At 39.7% G+C, this 20,074-nt stretch overlaps 1 protein-coding gene across 3 annotated transcripts in view; it reads right to left on the bottom strand.

Annotated features, from left to right (window-relative positions):
• The window catches only part of ARL16 (ARF like GTPase 16), a 33,198-nt gene that overhangs the window by 6,304 nt on the left and 6,820 nt on the right, over positions 1 to 20,074 (bottom strand). Inside the window, exons 3-5 of one of the 3 annotated variants that reach the window (XM_089657528.1) lie at positions 17,931 to 18,047; positions 7,088 to 7,203; positions 2,811 to 2,923 (exon numbers count right to left, since the gene is read on the bottom strand). In XM_089657528.1, coding sequence (XP_089513654.1) covers positions 2,811 to 2,923; positions 7,088 to 7,203; positions 17,931 to 18,047 — 346 coding nt within the window. Of the gene's footprint in view, positions 1 to 1,321; positions 2,924 to 5,307; positions 5,436 to 7,087; positions 7,204 to 17,930; positions 18,048 to 20,074 lie in introns of those variants that run through there. The other 2 variants (XM_089657527.1, XM_089657529.1) reach the window with 2 other exon arrangements.

Here is a 20,074-nt window from a genome sequence, read left to right as displayed (position 1 = left end):
CAATCAGTGATCTCTTGAATAGTAGTAAACAAGATGTCACTTCCTGACATCATTGCTTACTACGTGTGAAATCTGTGAATGATCACAGAGATCACATGGTACAGGGCTATTTACAACAGCCTTGTACCATATGACAAGCTGTGACCAAACACAGCTCTCACAGTATTTCTCAATGGATGCAGGAATGCAGCCAGAGAGAAGGAGAAATGATTGCTTTTACAGCCTTTATGGGTGTAAAAGCAATCAGTGTCAAAAAAAAAATCTTCATTACCCCCCACAAGTAGTACAGTGTCACTAGGGGTGACAGTATGTTAAAAAAAAAAAACATAACAAAATAAAATAAAAATGTAAAAAAAATTATAATTTTTGGTTACAAACTAATTTGGGTTATTTTTTGTTTTACTAAAAAGATAGATGAATACATTTTAGCCAAGATTTATGAAGAAAGATTATTTATTTGCAAAATTTTATAAGAAAAACACTTTATTTTCTAAATTTTTGGACTTTTTCATTTATATAGCAAAAAAATACCACCAGTGATGAATAAATACCACCAAAATAAAGTTTTATCTGTCTCAAAAAAATGCTAAAAAATTCACATCAGTACAGTGTTGCATGATCGTGCAATTGTCATTCAAAGTGTGATAGCTCTGAAACCTGAAAATTGGCCTGGACAGGAAGGGGGTGAAAGTGTCCGGATTTGAAGTGGTTAAAGTGACAGTAAAGCTTCTTTTTTTTGTAATTAAAATAACAAACATGTCATACTATCCTGCTCTCTGTGCAATGGTTTTGCACAGAGCAGGCCCAATCCTCTTCTTCTGGGGTACCCCACTAGTGCTCCTGGCTCCTCCTCTTTGGCAAGTACCTCCTTGGAAAGCCGTTTTCCATGGAGGCACCCGTGCATGTTGGCTCATGAGCCGCCCTAGCTATTGAGAGAGAGCGGGCAGCTTGGCCCCGCTCGCTCTACACAGCATTTCTATGACAAATGGCACTCAAGTCCCACCAAAGATGCAGCTAGGTAGTACAGGAACTTTTCAAGTTCCAGTGATTAAGGCGGCACCCCTTTAAATGAATGTGTTTTGACTTGTCATCTGACTTTGTGTTGCCGCAGTGTGAAACCAATCGTTAAGGTGAATTTATCCTTTAACCTTTTCTCTGCCGGGGCCATTTTTTTTTTTTTTTCATTCTTGCACATGTTAAAATGCACATTTTAGGCCTGAAGATTACTTAACCCCCCAAAAACCCTGTAGAATAAAATGGTGGAAGTTGGAATGTTTCTAATACCACACAATCGCATAGGTTGAGCTCACATCCACAAAGGTTGAACTGGATGGACCTGTGTCTTTATTCAACCTTACCATCTATGTACCGATATTTGTGCTATTGTTTATCAAAGCTCCATTTTCAGTACATAACACTTAATTTCAGTCCACACAAAATATAATACGCAATTTTTGTAAAAATATAAAAGGTGTTGTGTCGGGTAAATAGATAGCAAATATGTCAAGCCTTAAAACTGAGTGTCTGTGAAACAACGAAAAACGACAGTACCCCAAATTATCCATAGATGCCACTTCAAAAGCCTTCAAAAAGAGTGGAGATCCCTAATACGTGTGGCACAAAACCGTTTTTGGAATCGGTTCGCACCGGTTGAGAGTATTTGCATTCATATTTGAGTGTCCATGGTGCTCAGAGCAAAGTGCTATCCAAATTCATTCTTCACATAGGAGATCAGCGAACAGATATTTGGAATTGGACATTTCTGAGCATGTATAAATGATCAGGCAGGTTATTAGCAGAAAGCCAGCAGCCAAGAGTAAAAGTGTAAAAAATGCAATAGTAGCTGGGAGATTGTTTACATGTCAGGGGTGCTGCAGTAGTTACATTAGCAGCAGAGTTAATCCAGCCATTTGTGACCTCATAGAAATTGCAAAACCCCACCCCCTCCTGGGCAAGAGGGGGTGGGTTTACACTTGCAGTTAGGGGGTGGTAAAAACAGGCAGACGAGCTGCATTTTTACCATCTCCCACAGGCAGCTGTACGGTGATATAGACATGCTGCTGTTGTGATATTTTGCATCATGACAAAAAAAAACAAAAAAAAAACAAGGACCCCCCTTTTACATTAGGTGGGCACCAAGTGAATGGGCCTGTGCTATAACCATCCCACAACTGTGTGCATTGCAAGACATGGTAGTGGGGGCCATTGGGAGTTAAAATAGGAAGTGAGGAGGCAGCCTCACCACCTGTCAAATGTCCATTGAAAAGCGTTCCACTATGGATCACTTCTCAGAGGGCAATTCCTGTGTAATCGAGCCCTAAAAGGTATGTTTGTTTGCTTAGTGTGAGTTTTGCATGCCCATGCAAGCTTATAAGAATGTAAAACCAGCTTAATCAAAAGGAGGTCATCTGCAGATAAAAAGCATCTGTCAAATTCTGAATGATCTCAGAAAAAGACATCAAACTGATGGCCGTGACACAAGCTCGAAGCCTGCTGACATAGGCCCCCAAAAGTCTAAAGGAAATGTTACATTCTTCAGGAATACTTATGTGGCCAGCATAGATGTGAACAGTGCATAGCGAGTTTTTCTTTCAAGCATCACACTACAACCTTTATATGAAAGTGTCTCATGGAAACCATAATTGTGTACCCCTGTTCTAGTGGCTGTGTTATGGGTGATGGGTCTTGTGTGGTTTGTCGACACTTGTGACGTGCAGATTGATAAGGGGCGATAAACCTGCTTTCAATAGTCTTCCATTATGCCCCAATCGATGAATGCAGCCACTGCAGAACCTCTTGTAGTCCTGTACCTTCAAGGGCACTAGTTTCCATAACTGTGATTGGCTGCTGAGAACTGGTTATTATGTCATCCATTCTGAAGAGTGACTTCATTTCCACCAAAGACATACAGCACGGCAGGTCCCTGCAAGCACAAAGTAAGCACTGTGAAATGGTGAACCCTTTTTTTTAAATATTTGTATTAATGTAAAACAGGGGTTAAAATTTCGAGTCCAGACCTACTAGCCGGTCACAAAACTTACTCTCCACCAGCTGCCCTACCCAACCTTGCCCAGGTCCGCCCCCAACCCCACCCCTGCCTACAACCACGCCCCCTTAAAGCTTATCAAATTACATTTTTCTTTAGAATAAAGAGTCCAAAATATAAAACTGTACACAGTAAGGTATATCCCCCTCCCCTGTACTCCATTATAGTGATATGACGTATACAGTAATGTATATCCCCCCCCCCCTGTACTCCATTATAGTGATATGACATGTATACAGTAATGTATATCCCCCTCCCCTGTACTCCATTATAGTGATATGACATGTATACAGTAATGTATATCCCCCTCCCCTGTACCCCATTATAGTGATATGACATGTATACAGTAATGTATATCCCCCCTCCCCTGTACCCCATTATAGTGATATGACATGTATACAGTAATGTATATCCCCCTCCCCTGTACTCCATTATAGTGATATGATATGTATACAGTAATGTATATCCCCCCTCCCCTGTACTCCATTATAGTGATATGACGTATACAGTAATGTATATCCCCCCTCCCCTGTACCCCATTATAGTGATATGACATGTATACAGTAATGTATATCCCCCTCCCCTGTACTCCATTATAGTGATATGACATGTATACAGTAATGTATATCCCCCCTCCCCTGTACTCCATTATAGTGATATGACATGTATACAGTAATGTATATCCCCCCTCCCCTGTACACCATTATAGTGATATGACATGTATACAGTAATGTATATCCCCCCTCCCCTGTACACCATTATAGTGATATGACATGTATACAGTAATGTATATCCCCCCTCCCCTGTACCCCATTATAGTGATATGACATGTATACAGTAATGTATATCCCCCTCCCCTGTACTCCATTATAGTGATATGACATGTATACAGTAATGTATATCCCCCTCCCCTGTACTCCATTATAGTGATATGGCATGTATACAGTAATGTATATCCCCCTCCCCTGTACCCCATTATAGTGATATGGCATGTATACAGTATGTATATCCCCCTCCCCTGTACCCCATTATAGTGATATGACATGTATACAGTAATGTATATCCCCCTCCCCTGTACTCCATTATAGTGATATGGCATGTATACAGTATGTATATCCCCCCTCCCCTGTACTCCATTATAGTGATATGACATGCTGTATACAGTACTTACTCGTAGTCCCTCCGAGTCCCCCGCGGCGGTGGAGAGGGTGTCTCCTCTCAGCAGAGCCGAAGAAGCCGGAAACCGGAAGTTGTAAACCGGAACTTGGCTTCACAATGAGGCTTGGAGCGCAGGTGCAGTCGCTCCATACTTCATCTGTGCTCGCTACTCGCCGCAGAGGAATTTCTCCTTGCATTTGGCGAGCGGCTTTTTCAAGCCCTGATTTAAAATATTGTAGCAGCCTGTTACCACCTGTGCAAGCTGGCCATATTTCTATGGAAAATATAATATTTACATAAAAGTACTGGAATGGAAGCAAAATGTAGGGTGCCGTTGCTGACCACTCCTTATAAAAAAAAAAAAAGCTAATGTCCTGGCTAACCTGCTTTAATACTTTGAGTAACTGACCTGAAATTTAGTGGGAGGAGGCATTCTGACACATTGGGGTTTATTTACTAAAGCTGGAGAGTCCAAAATCAGACTCCCTTCTGCCTAGAAACCAATCAGCTTCCAGGTTTCATTGCCAAAGCTTCATTGAACAAGCTGAGGTTAGAAGCTGATTGGTTTCTAGGCAGAAGGGAGTCTGATTTTGGACTCTCCAGCTTTAGTAAATAAACCCCATTCTGACTCACTTGCTTCATGCTCATTCCAAGTCCATAACTGAAATGTTCACGCCAGGCAATTAGCATTTAAAATTGGAAGTCACCAATGGAGGTCCACAAAAAAAGATATTCATAACAATAGATATTCAGTCAGGTAGACCCTGTAGCAGAAAACTCTGCTTTTATAGTCTCAAAGACAGGATTTTCCCCAAATCGATAATGGGACTTTTAAGGCAACATACCAAAGTAAAAATAACATCACTTTACTACAAATATTAAAAAACATTCTATAATATCAATGTGCAGTGCTGCATTAGCGCTGTGATAGTGCTGCACATTGATATTATATTGTTTTCGTGGAGACAGAGGGTTTGCCACGTTGTGCTAGCTGCTTTATTGTTTCCTTTTTTTGTCTTGCGCTCACCATTTATTCTTTGATTAAAAACATATATTTTTCACAAAAGAGCACAATAGTTAAAAAACAACAAATAGAAGGCGACTGAAGTAACAAGTGCAAGCTTTATATGACACTAGAACCTTCTTCTGAATGATGAGAATGGAAGCATGAGTATATCTTCAGTTAGAGTACCCAACGCGTTTCAGAGCATTGTCTTTCATCATGGGTAGACTGAAGAAAAAAGATGGATGAAAAATACTCTATCAATATAATGAAAAAAAGATTAAGCATCTATGCTTGTAGTTATATGAACAGTAAAGCTGCATCATTGTGCATAATACATGTCACATGCCATCCACTTATTCTTTTTCTTTTTAATACCGCCAAGAGGAGGTTATATTTTCTCTTTTAATCTCCTGGTGGTATCAAAAAGAAAAAGAATAAGTGGATGGCATGTATGTTATATACTGCTGGTGAGAACTGTGAAATTGTAGAGAACACTAAGCCTGTACATGTTGAATGTGTCTGAGAGTCTTGGTCCACCCACCACTGCAAGTGGGGCTGAATCACATCACTGCTTCCTGGAGAAAGAACTACAGATGGGATGTGCCAAGACCAGTGGCTGGGGGAATAGGAGGCATAGCAGCCACCGTTCTTACAAACAGGAAACGAAAGAGATTCAGTGGTTTGATTTGAAAATGAATAGGATATTTCAGAGCAACTACTGACTGAACCAGAAAATTATTATTATTATTATACAGGATTTATATAGCGCCAACAGTTTGCTCAGCGCTTTACAATATAACGGGAGACAATACAGCAACAATACAGTTCAATACAAGAGGGATAGGAGGGCCTGATCCTTGGAGCTTACAATCTAAGAATTGGATGACATTGGGGTTTATTTATTAAAGCTGGAGAGTACATAATCAGGCTCACTTCTGCGTAGAAACCAATCAGCTTCCAGGTTTTATTGCCAAACTTTTATAGAACAAGGTGAGGTTAGAAGCTGATTGGTTTCTCTGCAGAAGTGAGCCTGACTTTGTACTCTCCAGTAAACCCCATCTCGTAAAGGTAGGAAATCAGCATCAAGAAAATGAAAAAACATTTTTGCCCGGAGTTCTGCTTTCAATTATGTTAACTGCAATTTGTGCCATTTTGACTCCTAGGGTAATGTGAGCCTTACAGCACATGGCTGAAAAATAGAGGGAGGTCAGGATGAGTCCTGAGGATGGTGCCAGAGGTAACATAATATACCCAGAAAAAATTACAAAATTGCACAGCATGTGTATTATATTGTATACTGAGGTGAACTTAGACTTGAGGATGATGCACATGAGGATGACCATTATTTGTTGATAACACGCATATAATACACCGGGGGTTATTTACGAAAACTGGAGGGTGCAAAATCTGGTGCAGCTCTGCAAAGAACCCGGTCAGCTTCCAGGTATTATTTCCAAAGCTTGAACAAGCTGAGGTTAGAAGCTTGCACAGCTGCACCAGATTCTGAGTGTTCGAGTTTAAGCCCTGGTTCACATCTATGCGGCCGTGCGGGCCATGTTTTGCGTGGGCACGAGAGCCCATTCATTTGAATGGACTCCCGTGCCCTGTGACATGCAGGGAAGAAGTCCCTGCACTTCTTTGGAAACCGCATCCCACACGGGAACCTCGGTTCCCAGTACAGTTGCAATTTCCAGTGCGAGTGGCGTGCCATTAGAACTAATGGCACCAGCCCACGGGTCCGCATTCCTCTGTGTAGGTGGTGCGCCTGCACGGATTTTTGTGCGGACCTGCAGCGGCACCACCCGCACAGATGTGAACCTAGCCTTAGTTAATCTCCCCCACTGTGGTTTTGCTCAAACATGCAATTCATTACTTACGTTTTGTTGAAAATAATGAGCACAGAAGCAGAAGACAGAGCAGAAGCGGACAGCACAAACAGAAGCTGCATACAGGACGCCGACACCTGCACTGGATTGGCGGCATCAACAACAAACTAAAAAAAATAAAATACAAGAAGTAAATTTCTATCCCCAACTGATATAGTCAGCCATTGTTGACATGCAGACATCCACTTATACAGGCTAATCTCAATAAAAGAATACAAAACTTGGAAAGTCAATTAGAATTCATTTTTCTAGAATGTTTTTTATGCTCAACTGAAACTTGAGTGGATTGCTTATGTAGGCCACAAAGCTACACAGTTGTTGGTAAATCTAAAGATTGCAGATTAACCTGTTTAGCAAGTTTTAAAGCGATTCTAAATCCTTTTTTTTTCTAGAAAAAATAACAAACATGTCTATACTTACCTGCTGTGTAGTGGTTTTGCACAGAGCAGCTAGGATCCTCCTCTTCTCGGGTCCCCCGCTGGCGCTCCTGGTCCCTCCCTCCTGTCAGGTGCCCCCATAGTAAGCAGCTTGCTATGGGGGCACCCGCTGCTTTGTGTGTCCATTCACACATTGAGCTACGGCTCGCCCCCATCCCCTGTCTCTTCTCATTGACTCACTGGCTGTGATTATTATTATTATAATACAGGATTTATATAGCGCCCACAGTTTGCGCAGTGCTTTACAATATAAGGGAGACAGTACAATTACAATACATTTCAGTACAGAAGGAATGTGAGGGTCCTGCTCGTGGAGCTTACAATCTAAAGGATTCCAATGGCTCCCGCTTCTGATTCAGCCAATGAGGACAGGAAGTCTTGGGCTAGCCAAGACTCCAGTGCACGTCGCTGGATTGAGAGGGGGGCTTAGGTGAGTATTAGGGGGGGCTGCTACACACGGAAGTTTTTTACCTTCGTGCATACAATGCATGAAAATGAAAAACCTTGAGCCTTTACAACCACTTTAAGGCTCCATTCTGCATCCAGGGCCAATCATCTGCAGTTAATCACTCCATAAGCAATTACATGCAAGTGGCTGCAAATAGCTATGGGAGCTGTCAGCCTTAGATTAAATTTAATGGGGCTTCCCACCCACCAGGTCTCTGGCATCTAATCACAAATAGCCCCATTCGCAAATGTGAATGGGGCCTATAAAACTTCAGACAGATATAATAGCAAAAAATGAATCCAGTATATGCGTTTTGTTTTTAATGCAAATATTGTAAGTACCTAAATATGACTTGGTCTAAGCCCCTGCAAACCCTGTACAGTACAGCTGGAAAGGGAAAAGCAGCACAAGCAGCCAATCAGCTGTACTTCATTGCTGATGTGTTACCAAGGCACATGCCAATAACTGAAAGCAGAGCAACAGAGGTGGACTCATTAGTTTGCTGCTTCTCCATGCACTGTCCAGTCACATGCTGGAGGAGGGACAAGACCTGTAAAGTGTTCCTAATCTGCAGCACAGCAAAATCAGGTCTCCTGCCCTGCCAGACAGGGCTGTGCTGTGTGGCAGATCTGTGCAAATCTAAAGACTGAATGGAAAGAAATACAAATCCTTTGCCAGATAACACAGCTCTCTTATACAGTATCCATTTTGTCTTGGATTTATCAGTTTTCTGGACTTCAGTGTTAAAAACACATCAAAACAACTACCACACCCCACACACTCCTGTGATGTTTTAGGGAGATTTCTGAATTGGGCATTGGCACCACCTGCTGGTCAAAAGCATTGCTGCCAGGATCTCATATTAGATGCAATTATTTTTCTGTTAATAGATTTATTTCAATGTTTATTACTAAGAAGATATAATTTATATATATATATATATATATATATATATATATATATATATATATATAAATGGCTGGTCTTTAGTCAGCTGGCCAACTTCAGCAGCACAATGTTTTTTTTTCTGTTGTCAATGAAGGGCTCCTAAGTGCATATACAGTGGATATAAACAGTCTATACACCCGTTAAATCGTCAGGTTTCTGTGATGTACAAAAATGAGACAAAGATAAATCATTTCTAACCATTTACAACCAATACACTGTAAAACTCAATTGAAAAATATACTGAAATCTTTTTTTTGGGGGGGGGAGGGAGTAAACATAAAAAACTAAAATTATTATTATTATTATACAGTATTTATAAAGCGCCAATAGTTCGCTCAGCGCTGTACATTGCAAAGGGGGACAGAACATGTGACAGAACAATACCAATACAATGCAAAACATGAGGGGATCGAGGGCCCTGCTCTTTCGAGCTTACAATCTAGGAGATAATGTGGTTGCATAAGTATGCACACCCTCTTACAACTGGGGATGTAGCTGTGCTCAGAATTAAGCAATCACATTTAAAATCATGTTAAATAGGAGTCAGCACACACCTGCTATCATTTAAAGTGCCTCTGATTAACCCCAAATAAAGTTCAGCTGTTCTAGTAGGTCTTTCTTGACATTTTCTTAGTCGCATCCTACAGCAAAAGCCATGGTCCACAGAGAGCTTCCAAAGCATAAGAGGGATTTCATTGTTAGTATCAGTCAGGAGAAGGGTACAAAAGAATTTCCAAGGCATTAGATATACCATGGAACACAGTGAAGACAGACATCATCAAGTGGAGAAAATATGGCGTAACAGTGACATCACCAAGACGTCCCTCCAACATTGATGAAAAGACAAGAAGAAAACTGGTCTGGGCTGCTACAGCAACAAGAAAGCAGCTGCAGGAATATCTGACAAGCACTGTCTGTGCGGTACATGTGACAACAATCTCCCGTATTCTTCATATGTCTGGGCTATGGGGTAGATTGGCAAGACTGAAGCCTTTTCTTACGAAGAAAAACATTCAAGCCCGGCAAAATTTTGCAAACATACATCTGAAGTCTCCCAAAGGCATGTGGGAAAATATGTTCTGATCTGATGAAACCAAGACTGAACTTTTTGGCCATAATTCCAAAAGATATGTTTCACGCAAAAACAACACTGCACCAAATGAACACCATACCCACAGTGAAGCATGGTGGTGGCAGCATCATGCTTTGGGGCGGTTTTTCTTCAGCTGGAACTGGGGCCTTAGTCAAGGAAGAGGGAATTATGAACAGTTCCAAATACCAGTCAATATTATCACAATATTAGCTGAACACGAAGAGGAACTTCATCTTTCAGCATGACAATAACCCAAAGCATACATCCAAATCAACAAAGGAATGGCGTCACCAGAAGAAGATTGAAGTTTTGGAATGGCCCAGCCAGAGCCCAGACCTGAATCTAATCGAAAATCTATGGAGTGATCTGAAGAGGGCTGTGCACAGGAGATGCCATCGCAATCTGACAGATTTGGAGTGTTTTTGCAAGGAAGAGTGGGCAGATATTGCCAAGTCAAGATGTGAAGCTGTGCCATGCTGATAGACTCATCCCCGAAAAGACTGAGTGCTGGAATCACATCAAAAGGTGCTTCAACAAAGTATTAGTTTGAGGGTGTGCACACTTATGCAACCATATTATTTTGTTTTTTTATTTTCACTTCCCTCCACCTAAAACATTTCAGTTTGTTGTTCAAGTTGTACAGTTTATAGGTCACATTAAAGGTGGAAAACGTTCTCAAATTATTTATCTTTGTCTCTTTTTTTTACATCACAGAAAGCTGACATTTTAACAGGGGTGTGTAGACTTTTTATATCCACTGTAGCTGTTCACATCAAGCTGACATTTGTCTTTTAACACTTTAGCAATAGCCCAGAATGCACTGCAAACTGTTTGTTTTAGGACATAGTAAAGCTGGCCATACATTATGAACTCTGTAGACCTTAAGGCTGGCCATACACTATACAATTTTCTGTCCAATTTCCTTTAGATTTACCTTCAACTATGTAGTGCAAGGGCCTGCCTATATGGACACAGCTTTAAGTGTTGTTTAAATTTGACCTCATATTATATGGTTTTGGTAAATCTAAAGCAAAGTTCATAAGAAAATTGTATAATGCATGGCCAGCCCAAGTCAGAGAGGAGCTCTGACAGCTGATTGGAGGAAAGGGACCCCCCCCCCCTTCACACAGCAAAAGAGATGAGGCTTGTGATGAACTGTCCCTTTGTGATAACATTTTGCCCTTTCTGTTTCAGTTTTCTCCCCTTTGTAGAGCTGTGTTTAATAAAGATTCATTCATTTCACCCTGCATGAAGTTTCGACTCGTGGTTTGGGATAGCAGGGAAGGATTGGTTTTGAGCTCTAATACCTGCCTTGACAGAGTGCTGGAAGACTTGCTGGAAAAGGGGACCATTGGGTGAGACGCAGGGGTGGACTGACCATTTGGAAACTCGGGCACTGCCCGAGGGCCTGGGGTCAGTAGGGGGCCACATGAGATGCCCCTGGTACCTTTTCATAGGCTTTTTTGAGTTTGGGCAAGGACACAGGGGCCCCATGATCCCCTATTGCCCGGGGGCCCCATGAGTTGTCAGTCCGCCCCTGGTGAGACGCATCGCTCCGCATGAGGAAGCCCAGGCGGAACGGTTCCGCCACAAGGCTGTCAAGGCTGTCAATCACCAGCTGTATGCTGAAGCTCCCTCATCACCTTATTTTCTCTTGGTGTCAGGAAAACTGGTAGCAGAAGAATGAGGCAGCAGGCAGAAATGACACTTGGATGGATCCTAAAATTGGGTTCCTTGTTGCCCAGGGGGTTAAATTCAGATATAGATATCAACTGTTTCCTGTCAGATTGGTAAGAGTAGAGAATTTAGTGTTTAAAGACTGCTATATATTTGATATTTTTTATATTGTTTATTTTATTTTTGATTTTTATGTTTATTTATTTATATATTTTTATATTTATTTTTATTTTATTTTATTTTTATTTATTATTTTTCATTATTTTTCATTTCTATTTATTTATATTTTTTTATTCATTTTTTTATTCATTTATTTTTATTATTATTTTTATTTATATTTTTTATTTTTATTTTAATTTTCATTTTTAATTTTATTTTTATTTATATTTTTATTTTTATATTTCATTTTTTATTTTGCAATCTGTTTTTAGATAGATATACATTTGTTAATATGAATTATATTAAACTATAAAGATATTGTTTTTAATTGAATTGTTTATATCAAATGTTAGAATTCATGATGTTGTTATGTGGATCGGCATTTTGTAAAGGTCTCTCACGTCTTGGAGTGGGAGGAGCAGCCTCTGAAATTATCCTGAGAGGTGGTCTGACCAATCAAATCGGAGGGGAGGGTATTCTATTGATATTTAAGTGAGTGAGGACGGGAGATGGGTGTCTTGATAACGCCCTATGGGAGGGGCGAAACGCGTTGACACATTTCCGGTCCGTACTTCATGCGCCTGACGTCATTTCCGGTGAGTGGAGCGCACGCTGAGCGGTGCGTTCCAGCGGCCATCTTGGTTCACTGTTTGGTCTAAGAGGAGTCCTGTCTTTGTTCCACTGTGGATGTGAGAGTCCTGGAAGGAAAAGTTTGTATATCTGCTGGAACTGAAGCCTTTTATACATAATAAACATGCCTTTAGCAAGTGTTTAACATGTGAGTGGCCTTAATCTCCATTTGGAAAAAGTTACTATTGTGTGACAATATTATGCTATGTGAGTTTTTTTCTTTTGGTTGGATGGTGGAGTCTATTCGGAGGGTGAAGATTTTCCCTAGCGTGGCACCAAAGAGGGTTTAGGATCCCTAAAAATTCCTTAAAGGTCCTTTACTCACCAAGTTCTGGTGAGTGTATTCGATGTTGGTTTGTGCACTGGTGGAAGGTGAAAGTATTTTCTGAAGAAAAGAAGTTGGCACTTTTATTTCTACAATTTAATTATGTTTTCAGCACATGGACTTTTGGGTGTTTTTGTTTAAGATTAAGGGCAAACACGAATAATTTATGCACCTATTTTATATGATTTATTATATTGATTAATTATCTAAATTTGCGCTGTTTATTTATATTTATATTGTTTGTGTTTTCACGATTGGCACAGCAGCATTTTTAGAGTGTTATTTGGAAAGTTTTGGCGCCGAAATAAGTTTTCTTGTATAAACATTTTTGTATACAGGGTTGGTACATTCTAGTTTAATCCTTGTATAGTGATTCTGCAGCCATGGAATTATTTAATTTTGTCTCTCAAAGAAAGGTGAATGTTGATGATATTTTTTCACATAACATAGATAGCACAGATTTGTCCAAGGATTTTAAAATATTAAAAAATTCCCTGGATAAACAAGTAAGGGCGTGGTGGGATGTAGTGACACTGGAAAAGTATATTAAAGAAGGTATCACTCCAAGAAGACTAAGATGGGAAGTGGCCCCTAGTGATGGGCTTGTGGGAAAAGATTTAGATGAAGAGTGGTTTGCATTTTTCAACCATGTTGAGAAAAAACTCATGGAATTAATTGTACAGAGAAGGAAGAGAAAATTGAACATTCTAGAAAATGTTATTTGTAATCTAAGAGAGAAAATGGCCCCTTTTAGTGAGTCTAGTGATTTTAAAGAAAAGGCAAAACAGGTACAGGATAGTATCAACAAAATAGATGAAGATACTAAAAAGAAAAAAAGAAAAAAAGAAAAAAATTTGGGAGAGATATGCAAGATTATAAAACCCAAATTGTATATAAATGGCAAGAAGATACCAGTAAAGGGACTGATGTTTCTAGAAACTCCTCTAATGAGGGGGATATTAAGGTTCAGGATTTAGATTCGGAAACTCCTGTATTAAAGGTCAAAACCCCGGTTGTGAGATATTCTAAAAACAATCATATAAATTCATCACCGAATAAAAAGAACGATGAAAGTGCCCCATTAAATTACAGAGTACCAATTCAAAATAGATTTGGACCACTTGGGGGGTCCCCTTATAGTCATCAGAATGAGGGTATGTTTTTTCCACGGGGGGGATTTGGAGGTCCCCCATGGAGAGGGGGAAATACAAGGGGAAATTCCAATTGGAGAGGAAGAGGGGGCCCTTATTACCCGCCCAGGGGGGGGAGGGGGGATGGAGACCACCTCCAAATTTTCAAAATTTTCAAAACTTTCAGAACCCAAATTACCAGGACCCTTATTGGGGACAAAGAGAAAGAGAAGATGTAGAGGAGGTAAAAGGAAAAAGGAAAAGGTCAATGTGAATATAGGGATTTTCAATCTAAGTGATTATGTTTTAAATGAGGAGGAATTAAAAGTTTTAGCACTAGGCTTGAAATTTGCACCAGATAGGAAATTAAATAAAGTTGAGACCTATATAGACCTGCAAAAGTTTATTAGAAAATTAAATTTAAAAAAATATTGGAGTAAAAATAAAGATCAGATGGGAAAAGATTTCCATAACGAAAAAAAGAAAATTGATGGGAAAAAAATTGATGAGAAGAATGAAGGTCCGTATAGGCATACTGATTTAAGAAATAAATCTGTATTCAATCCTAGGGTGGGGAATAATTGTTGTATAGATGCATTTAAGAAGATGGTGGAATATGACTTGGAGTTATTATCTCTTCCGAATAAGAGAACTAAGCATGATTTAGTAAGAGGTATCCAGCAACTAGAGAAGAATAATGATATTGTAATAAGAGCAGCGGACAAAGGGGGAGGTGTTGTAGTATTGAATAAGAAGGATTACTATGAGGAACTCAATAGATTGGTGGGTGATAGGAGTACTTATGAATTACTTAAGGGTAACCCTATAAAAAGCTATAAAAATAAACTTGTGAAAATAGTGAAAAAAGGTGAAAAAGAAGGTTTTTTGAATAAGAGAGAGGCAAAATATTTAGTACCGAACGCACCTGTTACTCCAGTTATATACCAATTACCTAAGATTCACAAGAACTTAATGAAACCACCGGGAAGACCCATAATAAATGGGATCGATTCACTTTTCTCTAGGCTGGGGTAGTATGTGGATAAATTCCTACAGCCTATAGTTTCGGTCTTTCCATCGTATTTGAAGGATAGTGGTGATTTAATTTCAGTTTTAAAACAAGTAAGAATAGAAGGTAATTGTGTCATGGCAAGTGTAGATGTTAATGCATTATATACAAATATTAGGCATGCTGATGCTTTAAGAGTGGTAAAATGGTCATTAAAGGAAAAATCAGGGTTAAAAGCTGAACAAATTAAATATCTTCTTGAATGTCTTGATTTAGCAATGTCGAATAACTATTTTTGGCATTTGAATAGTTATTACAGACAGTGCACCGGGGTGGCAATGGGAGCGAAGTATGCTCCATCAGTAGCTAATCTTTTTATGAGTATGTGGGAAGATAAAGCAATGTTTGAAAAGAAGAATCATAAGTTATTGCTCTATAAAAGATTTATAGACGATATAGTGATAATCTGGAAGGGTACAAAGGAAGAACTGGAGGATTACATTCATGAAATGGGGTGTAATCCTTATAATATATCCTTTACAAACTATATTAGTACAGAAGCGATTAATTTCTTGGACTTAACTATCTACAAACAAGGAGATTCGTTTTATACTAAGACTCATTTCAAAGAAGTCGATAGAAATGCATACATCCCCACACATAGTTGCCACAATAGGAATTGGCTAAGATCCATCCCTAAAAGCCAATTGATAAGACTGAAACGTAATTGTGATGATAAGGAGATCTTTCATAAGCAAGCAGATACTTTGTTAGAGAGATTTAGGGAGAAAGGTTATAAAGAGGAGATATTAACAGGTGCAGTTAACCAGGTAAGTAAAATCAGAAGAGAAGATTTGTTAAATAAAATAAAGAAAGAAAATAGAAGAGGGGAATTATCCTTTATAACGGGGTATTCGAATCAGCATAAGGCTTTTGAAAATATAATACGAAAACACTGGCAGATTTTAAAAAGGGATGAGGTTCTTCATGACCTATTACCTAAGAAACCTTCATTTGTTTATAGAAAACCACCTACACTTAGATTAAAATTAGCAAAAAATGTTCCAGATATTCCAAAGAAAAAGGCGACTTTTCTTGATAGTGTGGGGTTTTTTAAATGTAAAAGATGTTTGGTATGTAAAACAATGAAAGGAGATAATATCAGAAGGTACAATACGTTTTATTCTTGTTCAAATGGTTCCTCTTACAAGATAAAAAACTTTATATCATGTGATAGCTCGTTTGTCACCTATGTGTTAGAATGTCCATGTCATCTTCAATACGTAGGGAGAACATCTAGAAAATTGTCAGTGAGATTAGGGGAACATATTAGAAATATTAAAAAAGGTTATAAGTATCATAGTCTTTCCCATCATTTTAGAATGTATCATAATAGGGACCCATCTTGTTTGAAATTCTGTGGGATTGATCGAGTTTTAGCACCTTGGAGGGGAGGAGATAGGGTCAAGTCCATCTCACAGAATGAAACGAGATGGATCCTAAAATTGGGTTCCTTGTTGCCCAGGGGGTTAAATTCAGATATAGATATCAACTGTTTCCTGTCAGATTGGTAAGAGTAGAGAATTTAGTGTTTAAAGACTGCTATATATTTGATATTTTTTATATTGTTTATTTTATTTTTGATTTTTATGTTTATTTATTTATATATTTTTATATTTATTTTATTTTTATTTATTTTTATTTATTATTTTTCATTTCTATTTATTTATATTTTTTTATTCATTTATTTTAATTATTATTTTTATTTATATTTTATATTTTTATTTTCATTTTTAATTTTATTTTTATTTATATCTATTTTTATTTTTATATTTCATTTTTTATTTTGCAATCTGTTTTTAGATAGATATACATTTGTTAATATGAATTATATTAAACTATAAAGATATTGTTTTTAATTGAATTGTTTATATCAATTGTTAGAATTCATGATGTTGTTATGTGGATCGGCATTTTGTAAAGGTCTCTCACGTCTTGGAGTGGGAGGAGCAGCCTCTGAAATTATCCTGGGAGGTGGTCTGACCAATCAAATCGGAGGGGAGGGTATTCTATTGATATTTAAGTGAGTGAGGACGGGAGATGGGTGTCTTGATAACGCCCTATGGGAGGGGCGAAACACGTTGACGCATTTCCGGTCCACACTTCATGCGCCTGACGTCATTTCCGGTGAGTGGAGCGCACGCTGAGCGGTGCGTTCCAGCGGCCATCTTGGTTCACTGTTTGGTCTAAGAGGAGTCCTGTCTTTGTTCCACTGTGGATGTGAGAGTCCTGGAAGGAAAAGTTTGTATATCTGCTGGAACTGAAGCCTTTTATACATAATAAACATGCCTTTAGCAAGTGTTTAACATGTGAGTGGCCTTAATCTCCATTTGGAAAAAGTTACTATTGTGTGACAATATTATGCTATGTGAGTTTTTTTCTTTTGGTTGGATGGTGGAGTCTATTCGGAGGGTGAAGATTTTCCCTAGCGTGGCACCAAAGAGGGTTTAGGATCCCTAAAAATTCCTTAAAGGTCCTTTACTCACCAAGTTCTGGTGAGTGTATTCGATGTAGGTTTGTGCACTGGTGGAAGGTGAAAGTATTTTCTGAAGAAAAGAAGTTGGCACTTTTATTTCTACAATTTAATTATGTTTTCAGCACATGGACTTTTGGGTGTTTTTGTTTAAGATTAAGGGCAAACACGAATAATTTATGCACCTATTTTATATGATTTATTATATTGATTAATTATCTAAATTTGCGCTGTTTATTTATATTTAGAAATGACACTTAGTGCTCTGGATTGAGACAAGTATACACTATAGAGGGATAGGTGTTGTTCATATTTCATGTCTGAGGTTTACAACCACTTTAAAGCTTTTTGTCTAATTTACCCCATACATGCTTGGAATACATTTATAGCTACACTTAGACATACAGGTTAAAGCTGACAATACAACAGCTTGGCAAAAACATACCATTACAATCCTGCAATCCTTGTAATAACTGGGCCAAATGGGTCCCATAGATCCGCCCACTTCTCGTACAGTGATTCGCGCCCTCTGTATGGTCAGATCAGTCAGATTCGTGCCAACCTGCACAATCAAACAACAATGCAAGCTGAATGGCAAAGAGTACAATTATGATGCCACTACATTGAAAGAAAAGACTTGTGACATAAATATAAGACAGCCATACATGACTCAAACTTTTGGCCAATTCCTGCTGAACTGGACTACATTCAAGCCATGGGGGGCCCTGTCATCATCACACCAGTCACTTTACACATCATCTGAGCCGGGATGAAAATTATTGGCCGAACAGTGACTGCATCTTATTAGTTGCAGTCACTGTTTGGGTATTCAGAAAGAGGCAGTCACTGCAGCTGTCAGAATACAACAACTGGCCATGGAGTATCCTTCATCTATGCTGTTTAGCATGGATGGAAGTATTAGGTTTCTCTTGCTTAAAAGAGTAAGGATCACCATACACATAACAATCTGGCCATATCTATGGAATAAGAAGACCTACCTAATCTACAGTATCTAGTCATTCTGTATACAATCAGGCAGGCCCCTTGTGCTGCATAGTTGTTCGTAGATCTAAAGGAGATTGTACAATCAGACTGTAACATGTGCTTAAAGTGTTACTAAACCCACAACAGTACAATCAGTCTGTAGATGCAGTAAAGCATGCTTGTTATACTCACTGTGGAACCTAAGGGGTTAATCCTCTGCACTGTGTAAAAAGGCTGTTTGATCCTGTCTTCTCTGATCTTCCCCTTCTACTGTCCCAAATCCATCTACTAATAGTACAGAGCTCTAGGAGTCACTCTGCACATGCTCAGTTTGATGTGCAGAGTTTCTTTTTCTTTTGGGAGGGTGCATGTGATCAGCACTGTCCAGACAGAGGTTAGGGATTATGCAGCCTCATAGGAGAATGAAAACTCCTCCTACAAACTTTGCAGGGTCCTGGGGGACCGGATATAGTGAATGCAGGGTCCTGGGGGACCAGATATAATGAATGCAGGGTACAGGGAGACCAGATATAGTGAATGCAGGGTCCGGGGAGACCGATATAGTGAATGCAGGGTCCGGAGAGACCAGATATAGTGAATGCAGGGTTTGGGGAAACCAGATATAGTGAATGCAGGGTCCAGGGAGAGCGGATATAGTGAATGCAGGGTCCTGGGAGACCAGATATAGTGAATGCAGGGTCCAGGGAGAGCGGATATAGTGAATGCAGGGTCCTGGGAGACCAGATATAGTGAATGCAGGGTCCAGGGAGACCAGATATAGTGAATGCAGGGTCCGGGGAGACCAGATATAGTGAATGCAGGGTCCTGGGAGACTAGATATAGTGAATGCAGGGTCTGGGGAGAGCAGATATAATGAATGCAGGGTCCTGGGAGACCGGATATAGTGAATGCCGGGTCCGGGGAGACCAGATATAGTGAATGCAGGGTCCTGGGAGACCAGATATAGTGAATGCAGGGTCCTGGGAGACCAGATATAGTGAATGCAGGGTCCAGGGAGACCAGATATAGTGAATGCAGGGTCCTGGGAGACCGGATATAGTGAATGCCGGGTCCGGGGAGACCAGATATAGTGAATGCAGGGTCCGGGGAGACCAGATATAGTAAATGCAGGGTCCGGGGAGACCGGATGTAATGAATGCAGAGTCTGGGGAGACTGGATGTAGTGAATGCAGGGTCCTGAGTTTAGTAACACTTTAAGTATGCTCATGTGAGGGTTGTGTTTATCCACACAGGATGCTCAGATGTTCCATGTATCCCCATGCAGGCCATCCCATTCATGTCAATTGGGATGCAGTGGATACACAGACAGAACAGCTGCTCCCGATTCGACATCCGTGTGGGTGCAGGTGCATGTCCCTGAACGCACACTGCCTGTGTTTGGGGACCCGCACCTGCTAAGCTGTCAAAACTGGGAGCAGCCACTGTGTCCCAAGCGACATGAATGAGACGGTCTGCATAGGGATGTATAGAATACCTGTGCTTCGCTATGCGGGTGGACAGGGTTATTGCTCGAGCATACGCTGTGCCATACACTGGTGTGAACGAGGCCTAAGTCCTCAGTATTTTCATGCTACAAGATCTGCC

The sequence above is a fragment of the Staurois parvus genome, unplaced genomic scaffold (assembly GCF_062004578.1).
Source record: "Staurois parvus isolate SC_StPar_1 unplaced genomic scaffold, SC_StPar_1.0 ptg001008l, whole genome shotgun sequence".
NCBI classification, from domain to species: domain Eukaryota; kingdom Metazoa; phylum Chordata; class Amphibia; order Anura; family Ranidae; genus Staurois; species Staurois parvus.
Note: the sequence above shows the minus strand (reverse complement) of the source record. Positions and strands in the feature narration are given on the sequence as shown.